The sequence below is a fragment of the Mycetomoellerius zeteki genome, unplaced genomic scaffold (assembly GCF_001594055.1).
Source record: "Mycetomoellerius zeteki isolate Tzet28-1 unplaced genomic scaffold, Tzet1.0 scaffold44, whole genome shotgun sequence".
NCBI lineage: Eukaryota > Metazoa > Arthropoda > Insecta > Hymenoptera > Formicidae > Mycetomoellerius > Mycetomoellerius zeteki.
The window spans coordinates 294,673-316,138 of NW_017257435.1; the positions used below are offsets into that span (position 1 = coordinate 294,673).

Here is a 21,466-nt window from a genome sequence, read left to right on the forward strand (position 1 = left end):
CATCCAACAGCCATCGAATTCACCCGATATGGCTCCCTGCGATTTTTTTCTGTTCGATCGAATCAAAAAACCACGGATGTTGCAAATTCAACTCCATTTTTAAAACTGTAAAAAATCGAAAACCATGCAGAGGTAGATGTACTCAAGACGGCGTAACTTTTACAAATGTCAAGCTATGGCGATAAAATTTGATGGAAATGTTAATGATAGATGTGGCAACCTAACCAAAAAAACAGAACTCAAATCAGCTGACTCAGAGCATCACCTGGTGGTAATTCCGGGAACTTTTTGATCAATGTGATATGTCTGTTCACTCTAATAATCATTGTTGACGTCTTAGTAATAATCGTCTTAATGACGTCCTCTCTTTCTTTCTCTCTCTCTCTCTCTCTCTCTCTCTCTACGCAAATTATATGTGTTATCGCGACGACATCAAAATGACATCATGTTAGGACGTTTCCAAATGGAGAATTAAGGAAGACCAAAATATGACGTCATTCTAACGTCATTATGACGACGTCATAATGACGTCATAACATCGGTTGGTCAATTTTTAGTCACTTGACGTCATTCGTACCAACATGACCAGAATTTGACGTCAAAATGACGTGTGTTTGCTATCTGGGATTTAACGCAACATATTACGATACTAACAACTAATTATAACAGAATAATTTTTAAATAGATATTACGAGGAATTTTGTAGAAAAAGTCGATTAGAAATATCAATTCGATTTCCACGTGGATTTATCATTTTTGAGTGGACTGTGTCACTCGATTGTTCATGTAGAATCCTCGTGCTAGTCCACGTTGAATCCACGTCGAATTTACATGTACATGTTTTCATCGGGACTGCACTACAGTGTAGTCAAATTGATGTTCGAATGTCACAGACGATTGACGTCATCGGTGAGCCGTCATTTTGACGTTATATCCTGGTCCTTTACTGACCATTATGCTATCCAACTGGCGACTTATGACGTCAATATGCCGTCACGATATGACGTCATACTGACGTCACGCAATGACGTCGAATAAAACCTATGGTCACTTTTTGGTCACTTGACGTCATTTGTACAAACATGACTTGAATTTGACGTCAAAATGACGAATTTTGCTACCTAGAATTGTGTGCGAGACGACGAGGCGGCCATTTTCACACGAGGCAGCGTGCATCATGGCGCCGAGAAACTAAAGCATGGCACACAAGTTGTTACGAACATTAGGTAGAGACGATATAAGGAATATTGTGTCCAAGCACCATGTATGTAAGTCTGGAAATAACCTAATTCTATTGTACCAAGGTACTTTGTGATATTACAGATATTTGATAGCATATTAATTCTATATTGAGATATTAGTTATAGCGTAAGTTAACATATAAAAGTCATTCAAAATGGCGGAATGTATTGATATACAAAGGATAAAAATAAAGAAACGAAAGCTGGTTTCACATCGAAAACTTTAAAAAACGATACAACCGGATAAAGTTGACATAAAAGTAAAAATAAGACTAAATAAGCTAGAAGAATTGCGAAAGGCATTAGAGGAAAACCTGATAGAGTTAGCAGTTCATGACAAGGAAATAAGCGAAGAGCAAATTGATCAAAAAATTGCGAATTATGAAGAAAAGTATGTCAGTCTGAAGCTAATGAGCGAAAGAATAGCTTAGAAGCGCGTTAGACCAGCCCCGGCCATTAATCTTGACCAAGCGATTGCGGTAACTCCTACGGATATTAATAGCACAAGAAATAGAGCAAGCGAAATTCAGATCAAGCTACCTAAAATTGACTTATCTACCTTTAGTAAAGTTTATGAGGAGTAGCATTCATTTTTTGGTATCTTTGATTCTTTAATACATTCTAATAATTCGTTAAATGACATCCAGAAATTCCATTACCTGAACGCCGCATTAAAAAGAGAAGCCGCGGAAGCGATAGAGTCGTTAGAAATTACAGGAGCTAATTATCGTGATGCTTGGTCCAGATTAAAGGAACGGTGACAATGAATGCGTCACGATTCAGAAGCATATCAAGGCAATATTTGAATTATTGTGAGAAAGGAAAACAGTGTTGCTTTACGAAATGCTAATTTATTAGACGGCATGTTAAAACACACCAGAGCGTTAACGGCATTGAACCACCCAGTAAAAAATTGGCACGATTTGTTAATATATATAATAGCGAGCAAATTTTGTAGTATTATTTTACTACAAAAGAATGGGAAGGTAGCGCGCAGAGCAAACAATTGCCTTCTCTTAAAGAATTGATAGAATTCTTAACGCGAAGGTGTGAAACTCTGGAGGCAGTAGCTAGAAGAAGTTCGTCCATAGAATTAAACAATAAATTTCGACAAATTAACAATAAAGTAACAACTGCTCATGCAGCAATAACCGGAGTTAAATGCGTTTATTACAAGGGTGATCATCGGATTTATCAGTGTAAGAGCTTTAAAGAATTTTCGGTTGCAGATCACTTGAGTAAGGCAAAGGCACTAAGGCTGTATTTGAATTGTTTAAAGGACAAGCACATAGCAAAGGATTGCACCGCGACAATTCGAATTCCAACCAACATAAGGAAGACGTAAGTCAGAAAAATAATACGATATAGACGTATGCACAGTCGACAGAAAAGGTAACACCTAGTCAAGTATTATTATCTATCGTCATAGTATTAGTTCAGAACGATAAAGAGCAGGGTATATACAAAGAAGCAAGGGTATTACTAGATAATGGGTTACAATTCAATTTCGTTACGGAAGAATTGATTAAAAGACTGAACGTAAAGACTAAAGATAATTACATAAAGATATTGGGAATAAGTCAGCATATATCGAGCGCAATGAAATCAGTGGATTTGAATGTAACTTCGCGATTTCGTACTTTCAATATGGACTTTCAATATGCAATACATAGCACTGCCAAAAATTACACAAAACGTACCCACGGAGTTGAGCATAACGAACTTGGATATACCCAAAGATATTAAGTTAGCCGATCCATAATTTAACATTCCTAGCCGAATAGACATGTTGATAGGAGCCAAAAGATTTTGGGAACTTGTTTGCATAGGACAAATAAGGCTAGGAAAAAACAAATCGGTGTTACATAGGTCATTAGGATGGTTAATATCTGGACCAATTAGCCTGCCTTCTTCATCGAATAAAGGGCTACTAACGAGTTGTAACTTGAGTACAATAGAAGAGCTAACTCGAAGCGTCCATAAGTTCTGGGAGGTAGAGGATTATGTAGGCACAAAAAGTACTAATAACAGAAGAAGACTATTGCGAAAAATTATTTAAATTAAGTTATAGGCGCCAGGCAGAGGGCAGATTTGTTGTCAAGTTACCCGTCAAAGAGAAAATGCTGTCATTACTTGTTAATTCCAGAGAAGTAGCTTTAAAGCGGTTCCTAGCGTCGGAACGAAAGTTTTCGAAGCAACCTGCATTTAAAACGGAATATGTAGCCTTTATGAAGGAGTATCAACAATTGTGGCATATGAGGGCCGTAGACACAAATACAGAAGGTAAATTTAGAGTATTCCTTCCACATCACAATGTGATAAAGCAGGATAGTACAACAACAAAAACTAGAGTAGTGTTCGATGCTTCTAGTACGTATTCACAAGGTAAATCGTTAAACGATGTGCTATATAAAGGTGCTATAAAAAGGTCTACTACAATCAAACTTGTTTTCATTGATTATACAATTTAGATGTTTCAAGTATGTATTATGCGCCAATATTGAAAAAAATGTATGAGCAAGTCTTGAGAATAAATAAACGTCGTTACAAAGCATTGTTTGGCGGGAGGATTCAAATAGCAAAATACAAGATTTCGAGCTACTGACGGTAACGTACGACACAAAGCCTGCTTCATTTTTAGTGGTAAGATGCTTACACCAATTAGCTGAATCTGAGAAAGCTAATTATCCCGAAGCCGCCGAGGTAATGTGTAATAATTTTTACATGGATAACCTGCTCACGGGAGGGACTATAAAAGCAGAAATCATCAAACTAAAGAAGGAACTGACAGAGTTGTTAGCAAAGGGAGAGGGTTCAAATTACATAAGTGGAGAACCAATATATCGTATAACGAAAACGTGCATGCGACAATGGAAAATGTAGACGTTAGCAAAGAAAGGGAGTCGAAGTTACTAGGAGTATTGTGGAACCCACAAGATGATACTTTGCAACGAGGTATCATCAAAGGAAAACGATCAAGGAACATACAAGGAAGAGAGTAATGTTGTCCCAAGTATGCAAACTTTTTGATCCGCTAGGATTAGTAGGACCTATAGTAACAAGCGCAAAGGTATTAATGCAAGCATTATGGAACTTAGACATTGATTGGGACGAATCAGTGCTCATGCATATATAGGATTGGAATCAAATAAAATCACAATTGTGCTTGTTCAACGAGTTAAAGGTTCCTAGATTGATAGTGTCAGGAATAGACGATTGTCAATTACATGGGTTTTGTGACGCAAGCGAGAAAGCATACGGTGCATGTCTGTACCTCCGCGAAAGAGACAAACATGGAAAGATTGTTAAATTAATTTGCTCGAAATCGCGCGTAGCACCAATGAAAGCCTTATCATTACAGCGACTAGAGTTGTGTGGGGCCGTCCTATTAGTAAATTTAGTGAGTCAAGTGATAAGCAGTTTAAAGTTAGAAGTAGAGGAAAATTTCTACTGAACGGACTCTAAAATAGTGCTCGCATGGATAAATTCACCATCTAAGAGATGGCAAATGTTTGTTATAAACCGGGTCAGCGAGATTCACAATAATTCCTCAGCTTCCGAATGGAGACACGTCGGATCAAAGGATAATTCCGCGAACTTAATATCAAGGAGTATACAACATATAACAAATCCCAGAACAACTCATAAAGGCTAGCGTTTGGTGGAATGGACCTGCATAGTTAAGTCAAAACACAAGTTGTTGGCCAAAGGAAGCTGAGGAATTGTTTCAAAAAACATTCCCGAAGAAAGAAAGCGAATGATAATAGCAACAATAGTTAAGCGTGAAACGGTCATAGAATATGAAAGATTTTCGTCTTATTATATGTAGATTATTACGCGTGGAAACATACGTTCTAAGATTCATGTACAATGCGAGGCGTGCCAAAGATGAGCGTAGAGCAGGAGCGATAAATTGAAATTAAGGAAGTGAAGCTAATGATAGTTAGACAGGTACAAGCAGAGGAGTTTATAGAAGACATAAAAATGTTAAAGTTAGGTAATAAGGTTAGAAAAGGCTCAAAACTGGTGGCATTACTGCCATATTTTGATGACAAAAGCATTCTAAGGATTGGAGGTAGGCTGAAGCATGCAGTCTTACCAGAAGAGACGTCCGATTATACTTCCATCCCACCATTACGTTACTAAATTGATCGTTTTACATTATCACGAAAAACTGTTCCATACCGGAGTGCAGACCACTTTAAACTCCATAAGAGAAGAGTTCTGGCCCGTCTTCGCAAGAAGTCGAGTTAAAGAAATTTTACACAAGTGTATGCATTAAGTGTGTGCATTAAGTGTAAGAGAGCAAGTCCTAGGCCCAGTTGGCAGTTATCCAATTGATGCGGCAGCTACCTCAGTCAGAGTCAACGTGGCCAGACCTTTCTATAATATAATACAGGAGTAGATTATTGCGGACCATTTTACGTGCGAGATCGTACTCATCGCAACAACAAGTAATATAAGGCGTATATGGCGATTTTTGCGTGGTAGTGAAGGCAGTATATATTGAATCAGTAGAGGACTTAATTACTGATTCTTTTCTTGCTGCATTAAAGAGATTTATGGCACGAAGAGACAAGGTCAGGAATATGTATTCGGACAATGGGAAAATTTTGCTGGAGCAAACCATGTGTTGCAGGAAGTACTAGAGAGTAAGGAGTTCAAGGACAACATCCAAAATTATGCGACTTCAGAGCAAATAAGCTGGCATTTTATACCCGCTAGGTCTCCACATTACGAGGGGCTTTGGGAAGCAGCGATACGTGCACTGAAACTACATATGAAGCGCATCCTAGGCGAAGCATGTCTGACAGTTACTGAGATGACGACCGTACTAACTCAAATAGAAGCCATGTTAAATTCCCGACCGTTAACACCATTATCAGAAGATCCAAACGACCTCCGTACTCTAACTCCAGGTCATTTTTTAATCGAAGAAAATTTACATGGTTACTCGGAGGTGGATGCACAGAAGTTTCTGAAAACAGACTATCAAGATGGCAGCACGTAGAACAACTGAAGCAGCATTCTGGTCACGATGGCAAACGGAATATCTAATGACATGCCAACAGCGGATTAAATGGCGTTCAGATACTAAAATAATATTCAAAATAGGACAGATGGTAATGTTGAAGGAGAGCGAAAACAAACCGTTTAAGTGGAGTCTGGCTAGAATTATTGAGGTACACCCTGGTTCTCCGACGGAATAATCCAGACGGAATAATCCACCCTAAAGACTAATCAGGGAGTGTATAAAAGAGCTATTGTCAACATCTCCCCTATGATCGAGTAGTTAAGGGGGTTCTCGCTTTTGGCGAAAAATAAGACAAGTCTATAATATACATGTAATGCAAAAGTTAATAATGTCAATGATATCTAGAAGGAATCATCTCATTGACTTTTACCGTACCATTTTGAAGATGTTTAGTTCTAGATTTATGGAATTTTGCATTACAAGTTGAAGATATAATCTTATTCTGTAGTTATTCTCTTTTAAATTGAGATACTTGCGTATAAGACAGCAATTTAAAAATCGTAATCATAAAGTAAACACTTGGGTTTGTTCTCGTAAAGTTTCATTTAAACTGACCGTACAGTTCACAAGAAATTTATATTCTTCAATGAAAGAAGCTGGAATATATGTGAAATGGACGATGCGTATACATTAAATGGGCATCTTACAACTTTTATTTTGTCATTTTGAAAATATTTAGCACTCTAAAAAATAGCGGTGTGAAATTTCACCACATCCATGTGGTTAAATAACTTGGTGTGAATTTTAACACCAAAATATGGTGAATTTTTCACACGACAAACGTGGTGTCACATTTTGATGTGGCATTGTTTGTTTTCACCGTGCAGAGTGTGATATTGCGCACACGTGACTTCAAAGAACCAATCGCTACAGCGTTTGAGGTTACATTAGTTCGTGTCTTTTGTCTGACGTTCACGCCCAGACATCTTTAGGGCCATGGCACACAAAAAAACTTAAGCAGTAAAATGTAAGCAGTAAACGAATTGACCAATCACAGTAGAGTCCATAAGGCCATAACATAAGCAGTAGCGAATTCAACATGTTAATTTCCTTATTGCTTACGTCTTACTGCCTTAAGTTTTTTGTGTGCCAGGGCTCTTAACGTCGAGAGAATACGGAAAACGCTAGGAAAATGTGTGGATTTTCATCATCCTCGGCATTTTCGTGTCAAGTTAACAACGATATTCTCGATAATCAGTGTGTTCGCAGTGCAGTGTCGAAAAAGCGTTTGACATAATCGATTGTAATAATGCTTATTAAGGTTAAATACCTTAAGGTTAAAAAATTTGTCCGCTTAGATGTGAGTGATACAGCGGAAGAATTCATTGTTAGAGGTAATGAATGTTTAAAATTGGAACATAAATCTATGTTAAACAGTGAAACGCAGCATGGTAATTAGACAAACGTATGAATTTTCTAATTATGGAACATTTCATTTCTTTATCTCTTATCTGCAACGGCGAAGTTATTGATATAACACCATTTTCTGTGTGAAAATTAACACCGTTTTCTGTGTGGAAATTAACACCGTTTTCAATGTGGAAATTCACACCGTAAAAATGCGAATTATTCACACCGAAAAAACGGTGTTGATTTCACACCAACATGGTGAGAATTATATAGACACCCATATTAGTATCAAATTCCACACATCAGTGTTAAAATGACACCGACATTTTTTAGAGATAGTGCTTGTTCATAATCTGATATAAAATAAGTATTTTAGAATTAGTTGCGACGAAGGAATTATAATACAATAGATAAGTTACGTTTCGTGAATTGAATTATATCTATGTTGCGAATATGTTATATTTGTCAAGGCGGGCGGCGTGTTATAATTAGTTGTTAGTATCTTAATATGTCGCGTTAAGTTAGATCGATTGCGTGTATCGATTTATCGTACTGGATCGTTATAGCTTATCTCTTATTCGATATTCTTGTAGCTTATTTCGAGAACTTTCCAAAACACTATAATAAAGTTACTATTCGTTAAGTACTTTCCGAGTTATGAAGCTTGAAAATTACAATACGCCGGCGTTATCCATACATCTCATCTGTTAATCGGCCGGATCAGTGATCGGTCTTGCCTTATAACTTAACAAGTACTTAACGAAAAGTAACTTTATTATAGTGTTTTGGAAAGCTCTCGAGATAAGCTACAAGAATATGTAATAAAAAATAGGAGTTTCCATTTAAAAAAACATTAATGACCTTGACCTGATTTTGACAAGGTTACGCAAGGTCAAGTCCACATTTCCATCATATGTCCCCTTTCAAGCCATGTAACTTTTATTCGAAAAATTTTTCAATAAAATCATCAATTCGCGAGATAATCAACTATATTACTTAAAATGAAACACCCTATATATATAACTCAGTTCCAAAAAAAACGGTATACTATAAATTTGGGAAAAATTTACCAAATTTCAAATGATCATAACTTGGTAAATAATGAAGATAAAAATATGTTTAAAAAAGCAAAATGAAGCTTGAAATGTCCACTTTAAGATTATTTGAATGGCAATTGTACTAGACCATTATTTTCAAAATGGCGGATGACAAAGTGACAACATGCAAAATTGATAATCAAAGATCCAACTTTGCGATGGTGCATGGTGTGAATCAGGTGTCGCCGCTCCATCGGACAACATGTACGTGAAAGTATAGAATTTTATCTTTAAAATGCTTTTTTAAAGCCGACCTCGATACGACCATTTTTCGCTGAGTTATTCCAAATTTAAGATAGCGCTGTCATTAGCCTAAATTATGCTTGTAATTTTTCCTAATATGAACTGCATGGAGTTTGATTGGTCGAAACACCATGGGTGCGTGCGTGCGTGTGTTACATATGTGTGTTCGTGCGTGTATATTAATAGTGTATATGATCTCGTACGCGTATTATCTTATTCATACGATCCAGCATACTCCTTATCAGTCTTTTAATTTCATCTTGTGTAATTGTATTTCAGTCTTCTTCAAGAATTTGTCGAAGCATACACACACACACGCACCACGCACGCAAACACGCACGTACACAATGTGGTGTTTTAACCAATCAAACTCCATGCAGTTCATATTAGGAAAAATTACAAGCATTTAGACTAATGACAGCGCTATCTTAAATTTGGAATAACTCAGCGAAAAATAGTCGTATCGAGGTCGGTTATAAAAAAGCATTTTAAAGATAAAATTCTATACTTTCACATACATATTGTCCGACTGAGCGGCGACACCTGATTCACACTATGCACCATCGCAAAGTTGGACCTTTGATTATCAATTTTGCATGTTGTCACTTTATCATCCGCCATTTTGAAAATAATGGCCTAGTACAATTCCCATTCAAATAATCTTAAAGTGGACATTTCAAGCTTCATTTTGCTGTTTTAAATATATTTTTATCTTCATTATTTACCAAGTTATGATCATTTGAAATTTGGTAAATTTTTCCCAAATTTATAGTGTACCGCTTTTTTTGGAACTGAGTGTATATGTGTATATCGAAATAAATTTTCCTCAAAATTTCAACGTGAATTCTACGTAGACACTTCTACATATAGATTTCAATACGTATAATTCAATAAAAATAGGAAATAATAATGTGCAATTCACATGGATGCACAGAGTGAAAATCGATGTGAATTTATCCACATGAATTCCACATTATTATTTCCTATTTTTATTCCCGTTAAATATCATCAGTAATTCCATGTGGATTATACGTATTGAAATCTATGTGGAAGTGTTTACGTTGAAATCTATGTGGAAGAATCCACGTTGAAATTTTGAGGAAAATTTATTTCGATTTGGCAAGGAAATGTCAACGTTGCATTCATGTGGATATTATGTGAATAAATTTTTAATCCACGTAGTCTACATAAACACGTGGAATTCTACGTGCATACCACATACGTGTTCTCATCAGGGTAGTGCCTCTAAATACTACTGCGCAGTACTATCTGTCAAGATCAAGGCCATTGGAGATAATTCCTCTTATTTTCATTTTTGCACTAAAAATTCATTTTTCGTAAAAATAAAAATAAGAGGTACAACCTCTCCAATGACCTTGAATGATATCCAGGACATGATCCTGAACAACATTCAAGAGATTTTAGCCGTCGGTCGGACAACTTGCGTAATGCTAATGGCTGTACTGTAACTTTCGAGCCTTATAACTCGAAAAATACTTAATAAAAAAATATTTTATTATAGGGTTTTGAAAAGCTTTCGAGGTAAGCTACAAGAAAATGTAATGAAAAATAGAGGGTTCCATTTTAAAAAATCGATGTGACCTTGACCTGGCTTTGACGACACCACCCAAGGTCAAATCAATGGTACCTTCTTATGTCTCCTCTGAACCATACAACTTTTGTTTGAAACATTTTTCCGTATCTATCATAGTTTTCGAGAAATCTTAATGCATTATTTAAAATGGGACATCCTGTATATTAGGGGAGACCGGTGATAGTAGACTCATTTTTTAGTTTCGAATTTTTATAGACGAAATTAAGAAACTTATCGAAAAAATGAATTCTACGCTAGTTACTACATACATTTGACTATCTAATAATATTTTAATAATAAGGGAAAACTGATAATTACTATGAAAAAAAATGTATTTTTCTAATGCATTCCATCTGATTTAACTAGCCCCGGGACCGGGGTAAAATGACTGATGGTATGGGGTAATTTGATTAACATTATTAAAATGAAGATTAATAAATATTTTAAGGTACATCTTTGGCTACATAATAACAAAAATTTTATAAAAATGTATTTTAAACACAAACATATTTATTATAAAAAATGTATAACTTTGTACTAAATGACAATTTATCTAATCCGAATCGTTATCCGAATTACAGTTATAACAAACATAATACGATAAGTTACCCTTTATGCATTTAGAGTATCCACACGCATGTTCACAAAATTATACTTTTAATTATTCTTAATATTTTCACATTATTATTATTACTTCTATTACACTTAAAAATAATTTTACAAAAGAAAGAAGGATGTATGAACATATATGGATATGTTTCATATATAATTATATATGTTTATGAATATTTATACATGTTTATGTATAAATGTTCATAAACGTATATAATTTATCATATTATATATGTTTATACATATTTATACATATGCATGAAAAATTTCTTATACATGTAATTTAACTATTATTACTGGTAAAAAAAGTTGATAGAGAATGATTGAGAACGATAAGATTTCTATCAATTTGTATCGAGATTTCATTTCAAGAAGTTTGGGAGTAGATACTATCAGAATCGTCACTAAATTAATCATATAGCCTCGTATTGTGGTTAGCCTATTAGCCTCATCCGTTCATTTTTTAAAAACATTAACAGTATACGATAACAAAACCAGATAAACAAAAAAAATCTGTTGGACTTTATTAAGTAAGAACTATGCTTACTACCTAAATGGAAATAAAATATCTCAGACAATTATATACAATTGTAAAACAAAAACTTTAAGAATAAAAATGTTTACTTAGGTGTACGATTTTTTTAAATTGTAGCGTAACTTCTATCATAGATGTGTTAGGAACGAGATGTTACAGCAGACTGAGCGGCAGTCGCTGCTGCGTGCTCAGACGAGTTTACGCGTGTCTGGCGCGATTTGTTTATAACGTAGCCTCGATTATTTTACTTACCCCTATAGTTTACTGACCCCGGTCTCCCCTACTTTATATCTTAAATTAATTCATAATTTGTTATGCCATAATTTTTGTCATATTTTTTTTATTTTATCAAACGTTTGGTAAGTTTGAATAAGTTTTAATTATTTAAATACAGATATATAAAAGTAAAATAGAAATTCGAAATAACGAATATGTGTCAATAATTACAATTTACTCGTATTAATGATATAATTACGTTATCTTACATCCGCTTTACCATCGTTAGAATAAGCTAATTTGATTTTATATTTATAACTTTTGTCAATTGTCTTCCAGTTTACTAACTTATGTAAATTTAACATAATAATTTAACGTGAATAAAATTGTCCTCCGTGTTATTTTTTTTTAACAATGATTTGTATTTACCGTTTGCTATTCGATTCAATTTATCACTTGTGTATACGTACAAAAAGGCAGTTGCTTATCTTTCTATGTTTATCAAAAGACACCGCCTTCGATGAAAAACACAGTATTTGCATGATAGACGTTGAATGGATTATTGTCGCATCATCAGCGTGTTAATTAGTAGTGTAAATTAATTTACTCAGTTTTTTCGGTAATGCGGTTTACTTTTCGTTACCGAAGTATAAAATATCGTACTATGCAAATGGTGGGAAGAATTGTGGGAATCAGAAATATTGTCATACCTGAAGAACGGCAAAAAGTTGAGCGGCCCTGCAATTCCAATATGCTTGACTCCTTCCTCTTGCAAGTGTCTCAGCCATTTCCATACCTCGTCGTCTTCCTTGTAAACTTTACCAAACACGAGGTCATTTATCATATTACCCACGTAATGATGAAGCGTCTCGCATGGATCAATACCATTTTCCATAGTAAGTTTTTTTAGTTTCTAAGATATCAATAAAGGACTCAAATAGCACGCATGTCCAAAATCGAGACATATATAAAAACTAACTATGAATACGCTCTTAAAGATGTCTTAAAAACGTCTTTAAGAGCGTATTCATAGTTAGTTTTTATATTTAAGACTGTATTAAGTACAATCTTGTCATAAGTCAATCACAAAGCCATATTAGCATCTTAAGACGATCTTAAGAAAAGAACGAATTAAGATATCTTATGATATAGATTATAGTCCACTTGATGCTACAAATGCTTTAAAGCGAAAAAGATGATTTTGTCAAAGTATCTAAAAAAGCTACAGATCTGAAAATAATTTTGTTGAACTATCAAAATAATTATGTAGGACGTTCAAGCTGCTAAAATGTCAAAACTTTTTGCATCATTTCTCATCATGATAAAGTTTTCTGCATAATTATTGTGACGGTCTAATAAAATTATTTTCAGATGTATACCTAACTAAATTTTTAGATATTTTAATTATTTATATTGTTCTTTTCGTGTAGCATTAAATGGATTGCATAATGTCTAAAAGACATCTTTAAGACGTCTTATGTCCAGATTTTGGTTGTAGGAAGATATCACATAATTATTTTCAGTTGCTTCATTGTCCATATACTTTTAGTTAACGCGGAATGATTTTGAAAAACACATTTGCAATACTTCAAATTCATGTTCTTATGTTTGTTCCTAATACAACGGATAATTAATTAAAACTTTCTTTCGATATCGTACATGAGTGCTTGTTTTTTAACGAAAACGATGGCATCAAAATGTCACAAAAATTAATAGCTTCATTAAATGCGATGACATTTCCAGATAAATAAATGTTAACTTGTAGTTGAATATTCCTTCTTGAATGAAATGTTCGGTCATCGATATACTCATTTAGGGGCAGATTTAGTGACATGATGGCCTTGTGTTAAATACCCTAAGCGTTTAATTTACCGACGTGCACTCGTTCACGGTCGCAAGAATCCTTTCCTCCAGTCTGTTTCTCTTGGTGCCGGGTAACTTCGTCATACCGAAATTCTTTAGGCATCCGGCTACAAATCTTCTTTGGTCTTTCCAAAGGTTACCCTCGGCGCAAATGAGGCCTGCAAAGAACATAAAGAAATAAGAGGCGACAAGAGTCTCGTTCAAATTTCCTTTTTCCTCTCTCGTTTTATTTTTTGTTCTTCCTTTGCATGAAGGTGATCCTCGCGCACCTTAATCGCGCGGCTATAAATAAATCACCACCCAAACGTGCCTCCATCGCAGTCCCTCTTGTCGTGTGGAGGTGAGCCACGCTTGGTGGGAGGGTGTAAAAAATAGCGAGAGGATTACCGTCATTCTGTAAGTAGGCGCAGCCACTGAACTCGCCGAAGGATAATCCTCGAATGAATAAACAATAATCTCTCACCGCACCCACTCACCATCGTTCCCTTCGGCGTGCGCGTGTTCACAACATAAACCAGACACGGCAGTCGTCGATTAATAGCGATCGCGATTGTTGATTAGACATGACGGCGATAATCTTCATCTTTAGACTCAAGTCAATATTCTTACAATTAGTCGGATCTTATATTTAAGACCGTCTTAAATAGAGATTTTTAAGACCGTCTTAAGATGTCATAAGCCGATCACAAGAAGACTGTATTTCAAGACATTGCATAAGATGATTTTAAAATAAGAACGGACTATGAATTCTGGCCATTATGACATAGATTATGGGTGTGTTCCGATATCTGTCAGTGCTGAAAATATATAGTGCACGTAACGTATACTGTATAGTTTCAGCACTGGCAGTGAATATCGGAACGCATTCTATGTCTATGGTCGATATTCATAATCCGTTCTTACTTTAAAATTGTCTCAAGTAATACCTTAAGATGCTAATACGGCTCTGTTCATCGTCACTGACGTTATTCGCTCGATTTCTTTTATTTTCCAACTATCACCATTAGAGATGTAAAATTACTGTCAAATTCAATTTTATAATTACTTACGGTAAAATTGCGGTGAAATGGTAATTTATTGGTAATTTTGGTAAAATTTGTTGTTTCTTATAGTTTTATGCACAAATAGACTGTATTTTCGTAGTTATGTATTGTATAAAATTATACAATCATTCAATATTCCTAATAGGAATCGCTGATAGAATAACAGGGCTATTGACTAAATCTACCCTATTGAAAAAAATTACGTCACAAAGTTATATAACGAAATCATGTAATTAAAACATGTAAATCACGCAATGGATTGTTCCAAATCAGTACGTGATTTTTTAAAATCACGTAATTTGAAAAGTTACACGATGATATATTTTTTTCTTCTATTTCTATCATTTAATTTTATAAGTTCATAAGGTATGAAAAAGATAGTTTAAGACTACTGTACCTGTCACACTTCATTTTTATAATTTTTTTAAATTACCATTTTACCATAATTGCATTTTCTTCTTTTTTTCAATATGCACATACATGCGTGTATATTCACTTCTCTCATTATATTTACTTTGTATTTATTTTTTCAAATAAAAAACATAAAAACTATGTATCATTTTTCAGACCGCGTATGTGAGAAACACAACCGATAAATAAGAGCCCTATACGGTCGAAGCTAGATCTTAAAATGCTTTAAATAATTCAATCTTGAATCACTAAATATGATATATATGTCAAGAACAATACATATATATCATATAATATCGTATAAAAACTATGATATATCATATATCAATATATCATATAATCGACCGTATAAAAACTATGATAATAACAATTATGTATAAAGAGATTTCAGTATGTATTTATGGCTCCTGTTTATTACTACTTCTCAAATTATGACAGAAGCGGGAAAATGCACAATAAAAATCTTACAGATTATATTACATAGAAATATTTTTCATTAAAACAACATTTTTAATCAATAGAATTTCCAAAATATATTCTTGTTTCTGAGAAAAATTAAGAATCACATTTATTTCTAGGTATATAATTAATTTGACAATTTTTTTTGTCATAACTATGAATATAGACCGGTATTTATAGTTGGTTCTTATTTAAAGACTGTCTTAAGTAAGGTCTTAAGATGTGCTAATATGATTCTCTGAACAGAATTCGTAATCTGTTCTTATTTTAATTACCCAGATAATATACTGGATAATTAAAGGATTATTAACATCAAAAGACAAGACTTCGCGCCAAAGTTTATGCATCTGCACTACGACGGTGAAGGTATGTCGCTTATGTACATCTGCTGCATCAATTTTGTAGCCAGATCACACGCGAGTGTCACCGGCACGAGAATGATCTCGGAATCTTGATCATCAGTCAATGAGATTATCAAGGTTTACGGTCGACGTGCCACAGGAATACAGATCGAGATTTTTGGCGCGCAATTTGTCAGATAGTATTTCGTCGGAGCCTACTCTCTTTCTTTACATTATGTGCGAGTCAACAACCTTATCAATTATAAAGAGAAAAAAGACGAACGGAAGTAAGTACAAACACAGCAAATTGCGACTTTAATCAACTGTTGCAGAAAACAGAATCCATTTTGATTTTCGATCGCGCATATTTCCGAGGAACAAAAGTGAATCGGGAGAAACGAGTATTTTCTGCAAATTTAGAATTCGTCATGTTGCACGTTCGACAGCGACGAGCGTTGAGAGAAGAAATAATGAAAGTCTACTGGGATATAAACAGGTCACCGCGCGATGCGTGTTTGCGATACTATTTATCATTCGCAGCTTGTTCTAAGAGGTAGCTTTGTCGATAGGTCAGTGTCGTATTTAAATGACACCAAGAAAACTTTCCGGGATCACAGGTGCGCCACGTGCATTAATATGTGCATTAATTTCTCTTCGCTGCTTGATCGATCTTAAATAATCACATTCGCACGAAGAAATAAAATTCACAGTATATATATCTAACTGAACTTTCCATCAAATGAATTTTCTTTGCGTTGTATATATTTTATCTAAAAGAGAAATATTACATCGTATGTTACAGTCTTCATTGTTCGTTTATTTTGTATTAATTAATTTTCTTAATTATTTGATTATTTGTCATGGTACTTAGATCTCTTGTTTGTACTAATATAAATTAATTTTTAATTTAATTTATATTTCTTTATTTTATATACATAAATTTATACTAATATTATTTAAGTATATTACAAGATCTAGCTTAAACTGAGACTTTTGTTATTCAGTTGTATATTTACATTTACGGTCTTAAGACACTTTGTTTACTTTTTATCTTTTTCTATAGTTTTAAGAATTACAAAAAAATAAAGAGTAAGTTAAACCTAAATTAATCTACATTTGTAGAAATAAGCATCAATATACATATAAATGTTAAATCGAAGTAATTATAATTTCAAGATTATCTGTTTCAAAGAGAGCTTTGAAACAAGAAATAAATATCTAAATAATAAAATTTGCAAAAGTATATATATATATATATATATAAGAAATGTTTAAGAAGAAAAGAATATGAAAGAAAATTACGTGATTTTGAAGATAGCTAAATGGGAAAGATTATATGTACACAATTCTAACTTTGTAGTATGCACGCTTGTTTTTCATCCTCGCATCTATAGCAGACGGAGCGGGAGAAAGGAGGGAGACTACGGACAATGAGTTCTCCTTGCCGGTCGATTCTTACGCAACTAAACACCCCGCCGCAGCGATTTCAGGGGATGACATCACTCGGGTACGAGTACGGCGTGGAGAGGAGGCGCTTACCACGAATTCGCGAACCGCTAGAAATAAACCGGAGACGGATAATGCATATACACGCTCGAACGTTTCAGGGCCGGTCATTCCACCTCGACTGGCAAAAAGTCGGCGAGCGTGTGCAGTGTGAGATGAAGGCGACGCGCGATAGTCGTCCTGTCCAAATACAGTCGACCGATCGATCGTGCATTTTATGGCGCGCCATTAAAATGCCACGATAGCTTTGTCGGCCGGTTGAAAAGTGTGACTATTCGGTAATGATCCTTCGCGAGTGTCCACGATCGAACTATGCACGAGATTCCTGAGGCTGGCTGCGCGATCAGCATCGGGAAGATATATAAGATCTCTTATATTAAATAAATATAATAAATAAATAACAAATATAACAAATAAATAAATATAATAAATAAACAATTAAATATAATACAAATAAATGTATGTACCTTTCATAGATTTCTCTTAAAGCGTGTATCGCGATAGTTATATCAACTTTTCTGCCTTAAATAATTCAATATTCTTATCGCGCTTAATTGCAAACAATTTTCTGGTTGCAAAATTCGACAGATGAATCAGAATAATTGTCAAAGAGATAATAACTAATAGCCAAGGAATACTATTATAAATAACAAAGATTTAAGAATAATTAAAGATCCTCCTTAAAGATCGGAATAATTGAAATGTGCTATTATTATTACCTATTATTTAATGACCAGTAGCGGAATTCTCTAAATATCTTATCAATGATTGTCGCTATCATTAACTAGCGACAGCCAATGACAGGCTAATCCTAGAAGAAAGCATGGCTGTCATTGGCTGTCGCTAGTTAACGATAGCGACAATTGTCGATAAAATATTTAGAGAATCCCACAACTGAATTGTTACCACTTCTCATATAATTATAAATAATTATCTATTATCTCTTTATTGTTGAAATAGTTTCAAAATCGAAGAATTTGTTCTTCAGATTAACATATGTATAACTAGACTGACTATTTTCCTCATTAGTGCAAATATATAATAGAATTAAAAAAAAAATCATGAAACTAATTTTTTTAATGCATTTATCAGATTCGTACTAAACAAGCAAGCAATTAAATATTGCTTCGTTTAATTTATATTTCTCATTGAAACTGCTTTCTAAATGAAGTCATTATATGATAAATGGTATGTTTTAAATATATTATCTTATTATTCGTTGTATAACTACTTGTTTGTTGATTTATTCATTAATCGAACATCAGTATGTAGAATTCAAGAAAAAAAATTAGGCCTTGATATTTATCGTATTTCAATTTTTATATTAACCGATATCGAATATTGTATTTTTTTTGATATCGTGGAAAGCCACAATTTTTTTTACGAGATGTGAGATATATGCATAATACATCTCGGCTAATTGCAGCAACTCGAGAAAGCTGAGGGACTTTAAATGATTATCCACAACCTTCGGACGTGCAGGTCGTGACAGGTCGACGATGTGAACGCCGGTCGTCCATACAACGTCTGTCGCTCTTAACGGGAGAGGCCGTCGGCCCGTCCTTGCGGAGCTAACTGTAATTCCCCGCGGATGCAGAGCAAAACTGTCGACAACCGGGAGAACTTCCTTCAAGGAGACCAATAAAAGTGAAAGTCCTTCGCATCGGCGCGGCCAGTCCCGGGTTCGTTCAGACGTGCCTAACCTACCCAATTGCGGATAAGCTCGTTACGAAAACGGAAAAAGATTGATGGATCCTGAACAACAGTCCGCGATCAAATACTCGATCCGACACGTAATCGTTAGTTGAAAGAATAGAACATAAATTGCAAGGGCAAGAGAGATGGCCATTTATTTTAATTATAAATATACAGTCGCTAGTTGATATAAATTGCATTTCCTTTAATAATTAAGAAACACTAGTTTAAAATAATTTATTTTTATAAAAATTGAACAAGTATAAATTGCAAGCGTGAGAAATGGCCATTTATTTTAATTATGAATAGTCATTAATTAATATAAATTGTGTTTTTTTATAATTGGAAAATACTAATTTAAAATAATTTGCTTTTACTAAGTTCGCCCGCTATAAATAAGTTTTTAGAACTAGGAGTTGAACACGGTGTACATTATACGAATAGCTTTACAATGGCAACACAATGAAAGCTGTACAAAAATAGTAGATGCGTCAATAATTATGTAGAATGAAAAAAGAGACACAAGGATATTGCGTAGGGGGAGCAGAATCGTCGTGAGAGAAAAAATGAAATTCCACCCACACCCAGTCCGGCGTTTATAAAGGAGGAAAACAAGCCGTCCGCGGGAAAATCGCGGACACGTCTTACGTCAGTATTACATGCGCGTGTAATAAGCCAGGCGCGGGAATAGTCTCTTGGAAGCTCGTTTGTAATATTTATTTTGCACGCGCACCGCTGCACCGTTGAGTCAGTGCTGTGGTATGTCAAGTCCGATTGGAACTGCGACGTTTCTATAACGATTTAGATCATCGCGTTACGCGAATGTTTGCCTCTGCTCGTTACCTTCTTCGAGTCCGTGTAAGAAGAAGCTTACGTGGAGTGCAACCAAGTTAAAAGTCTGCTGATTTACCTTGTGTACTCAATTCAATTGAGAATTTAGAAAAAAAAGTCTGACATGTGTGACCAATATTCCCCTACAGTACGAAATATTGCAGCAATATTTCAATAGTGTGCAATATTACAAAAATTGCAGCAATATTAAAATGCAATATTAAAATTTTAATATTTTGTAGAAAATATTGCAATATATTGTTGCAATATAAAGCCCCTAGATAAATCGCAGCACGCAAATCGCATTCGCGATACCCAATCAGAAGCTGTTATTAGTACCATCGACGTTTCTGATTGGTTGTCGCGCGGGAATGCTTTACAATTCAGTAAATAAGTATGCAGCCCCGGCACGAGAGGGCTGCGACTTAACTTTACGTTTCTCTCGTAAGGAGAAAACGCCCAGGAATCTTATAAATAAGGAGTAAATCGAGTCAACGAGTTTTCTGCTGCTCGTTCGGAAACATCACCCGAGTGCATCGTTTTATCTTTATTTTTCACGCAATATTAAATAAGATGATAGACGGAAGAGGGGCATCCGGGTAATGTTTTCGAACGCAACTCTGAAGATTCTCAACCTTTTTCGGATGCTTTCTAAACTCCCGAATATTTTTTGATCATAACTTTATCGTATGTATTTTGGAATATGATGCTAAACAATGTTAGCAATTAATAAAACTAGAATAATTATTGAAATATTGTATAATGTTAATAACAATGTGTATACAATATTTCTCTAAATATTGCAGCAATATTTTATTTTGCGGACATAGGAATATTGTTACAATATTGCAGCAATGTTTTGTGAAATATTACAATCTTTCAAAATAATATTGCTGTAATATTTCGTGCTGTAGAGGTTCTTTCTGAAATTAATTAATTTATGTATTGAGATAAATTTATTCAGTACACTCAGAGAAGAAAGTCGTATCAGTAACTATAAATTTGTAGTGAAATAGCGCCTCAACTATATACATATTATTAAAAACAATTAAAATAAAGGGCATTTACCACGAGCGCTCGATGTCTAATAGCGAATCTTCTTCCGAAGTCAATACTTAAAATTACATTCAATTATAATTTCTAACAAATTCATCAACTATATATAAATACGAATAGACGTTTCGACCTCATATCGGGCCATCATCAGTATATAACTAAAATTAACATATAATCCTATTACAATTAAATCTTCTTTTCTTTACATGTTATATAATCCGTTGTTCTTTTTGTTTTTCATATACAATTTTTCTTGTTAACCGATGTTATCTAATTGTTGTACTTGTACACATAATTTCCAGATTCTAATAATAAATAATGTTAATTAATCATTACAA

At 34.4% G+C, this 21,466-nt stretch overlaps 1 protein-coding gene across 1 annotated transcript in view; it reads right to left on the reverse strand.

The window, feature by feature from the left end:
- The window catches only part of phtm (cytochrome P450 enzyme phantom), a 51,404-nt gene that overhangs the window by 13,770 nt on the left and 16,168 nt on the right, over positions 1-21,466 (reverse strand). The window contains 2 exon segments of the mRNA XM_018454601.1: positions 12,634-12,836; positions 13,796-13,944. Coding sequence (XP_018310103.1) covers positions 12,634-12,836; positions 13,796-13,944 — 352 coding nt within the window.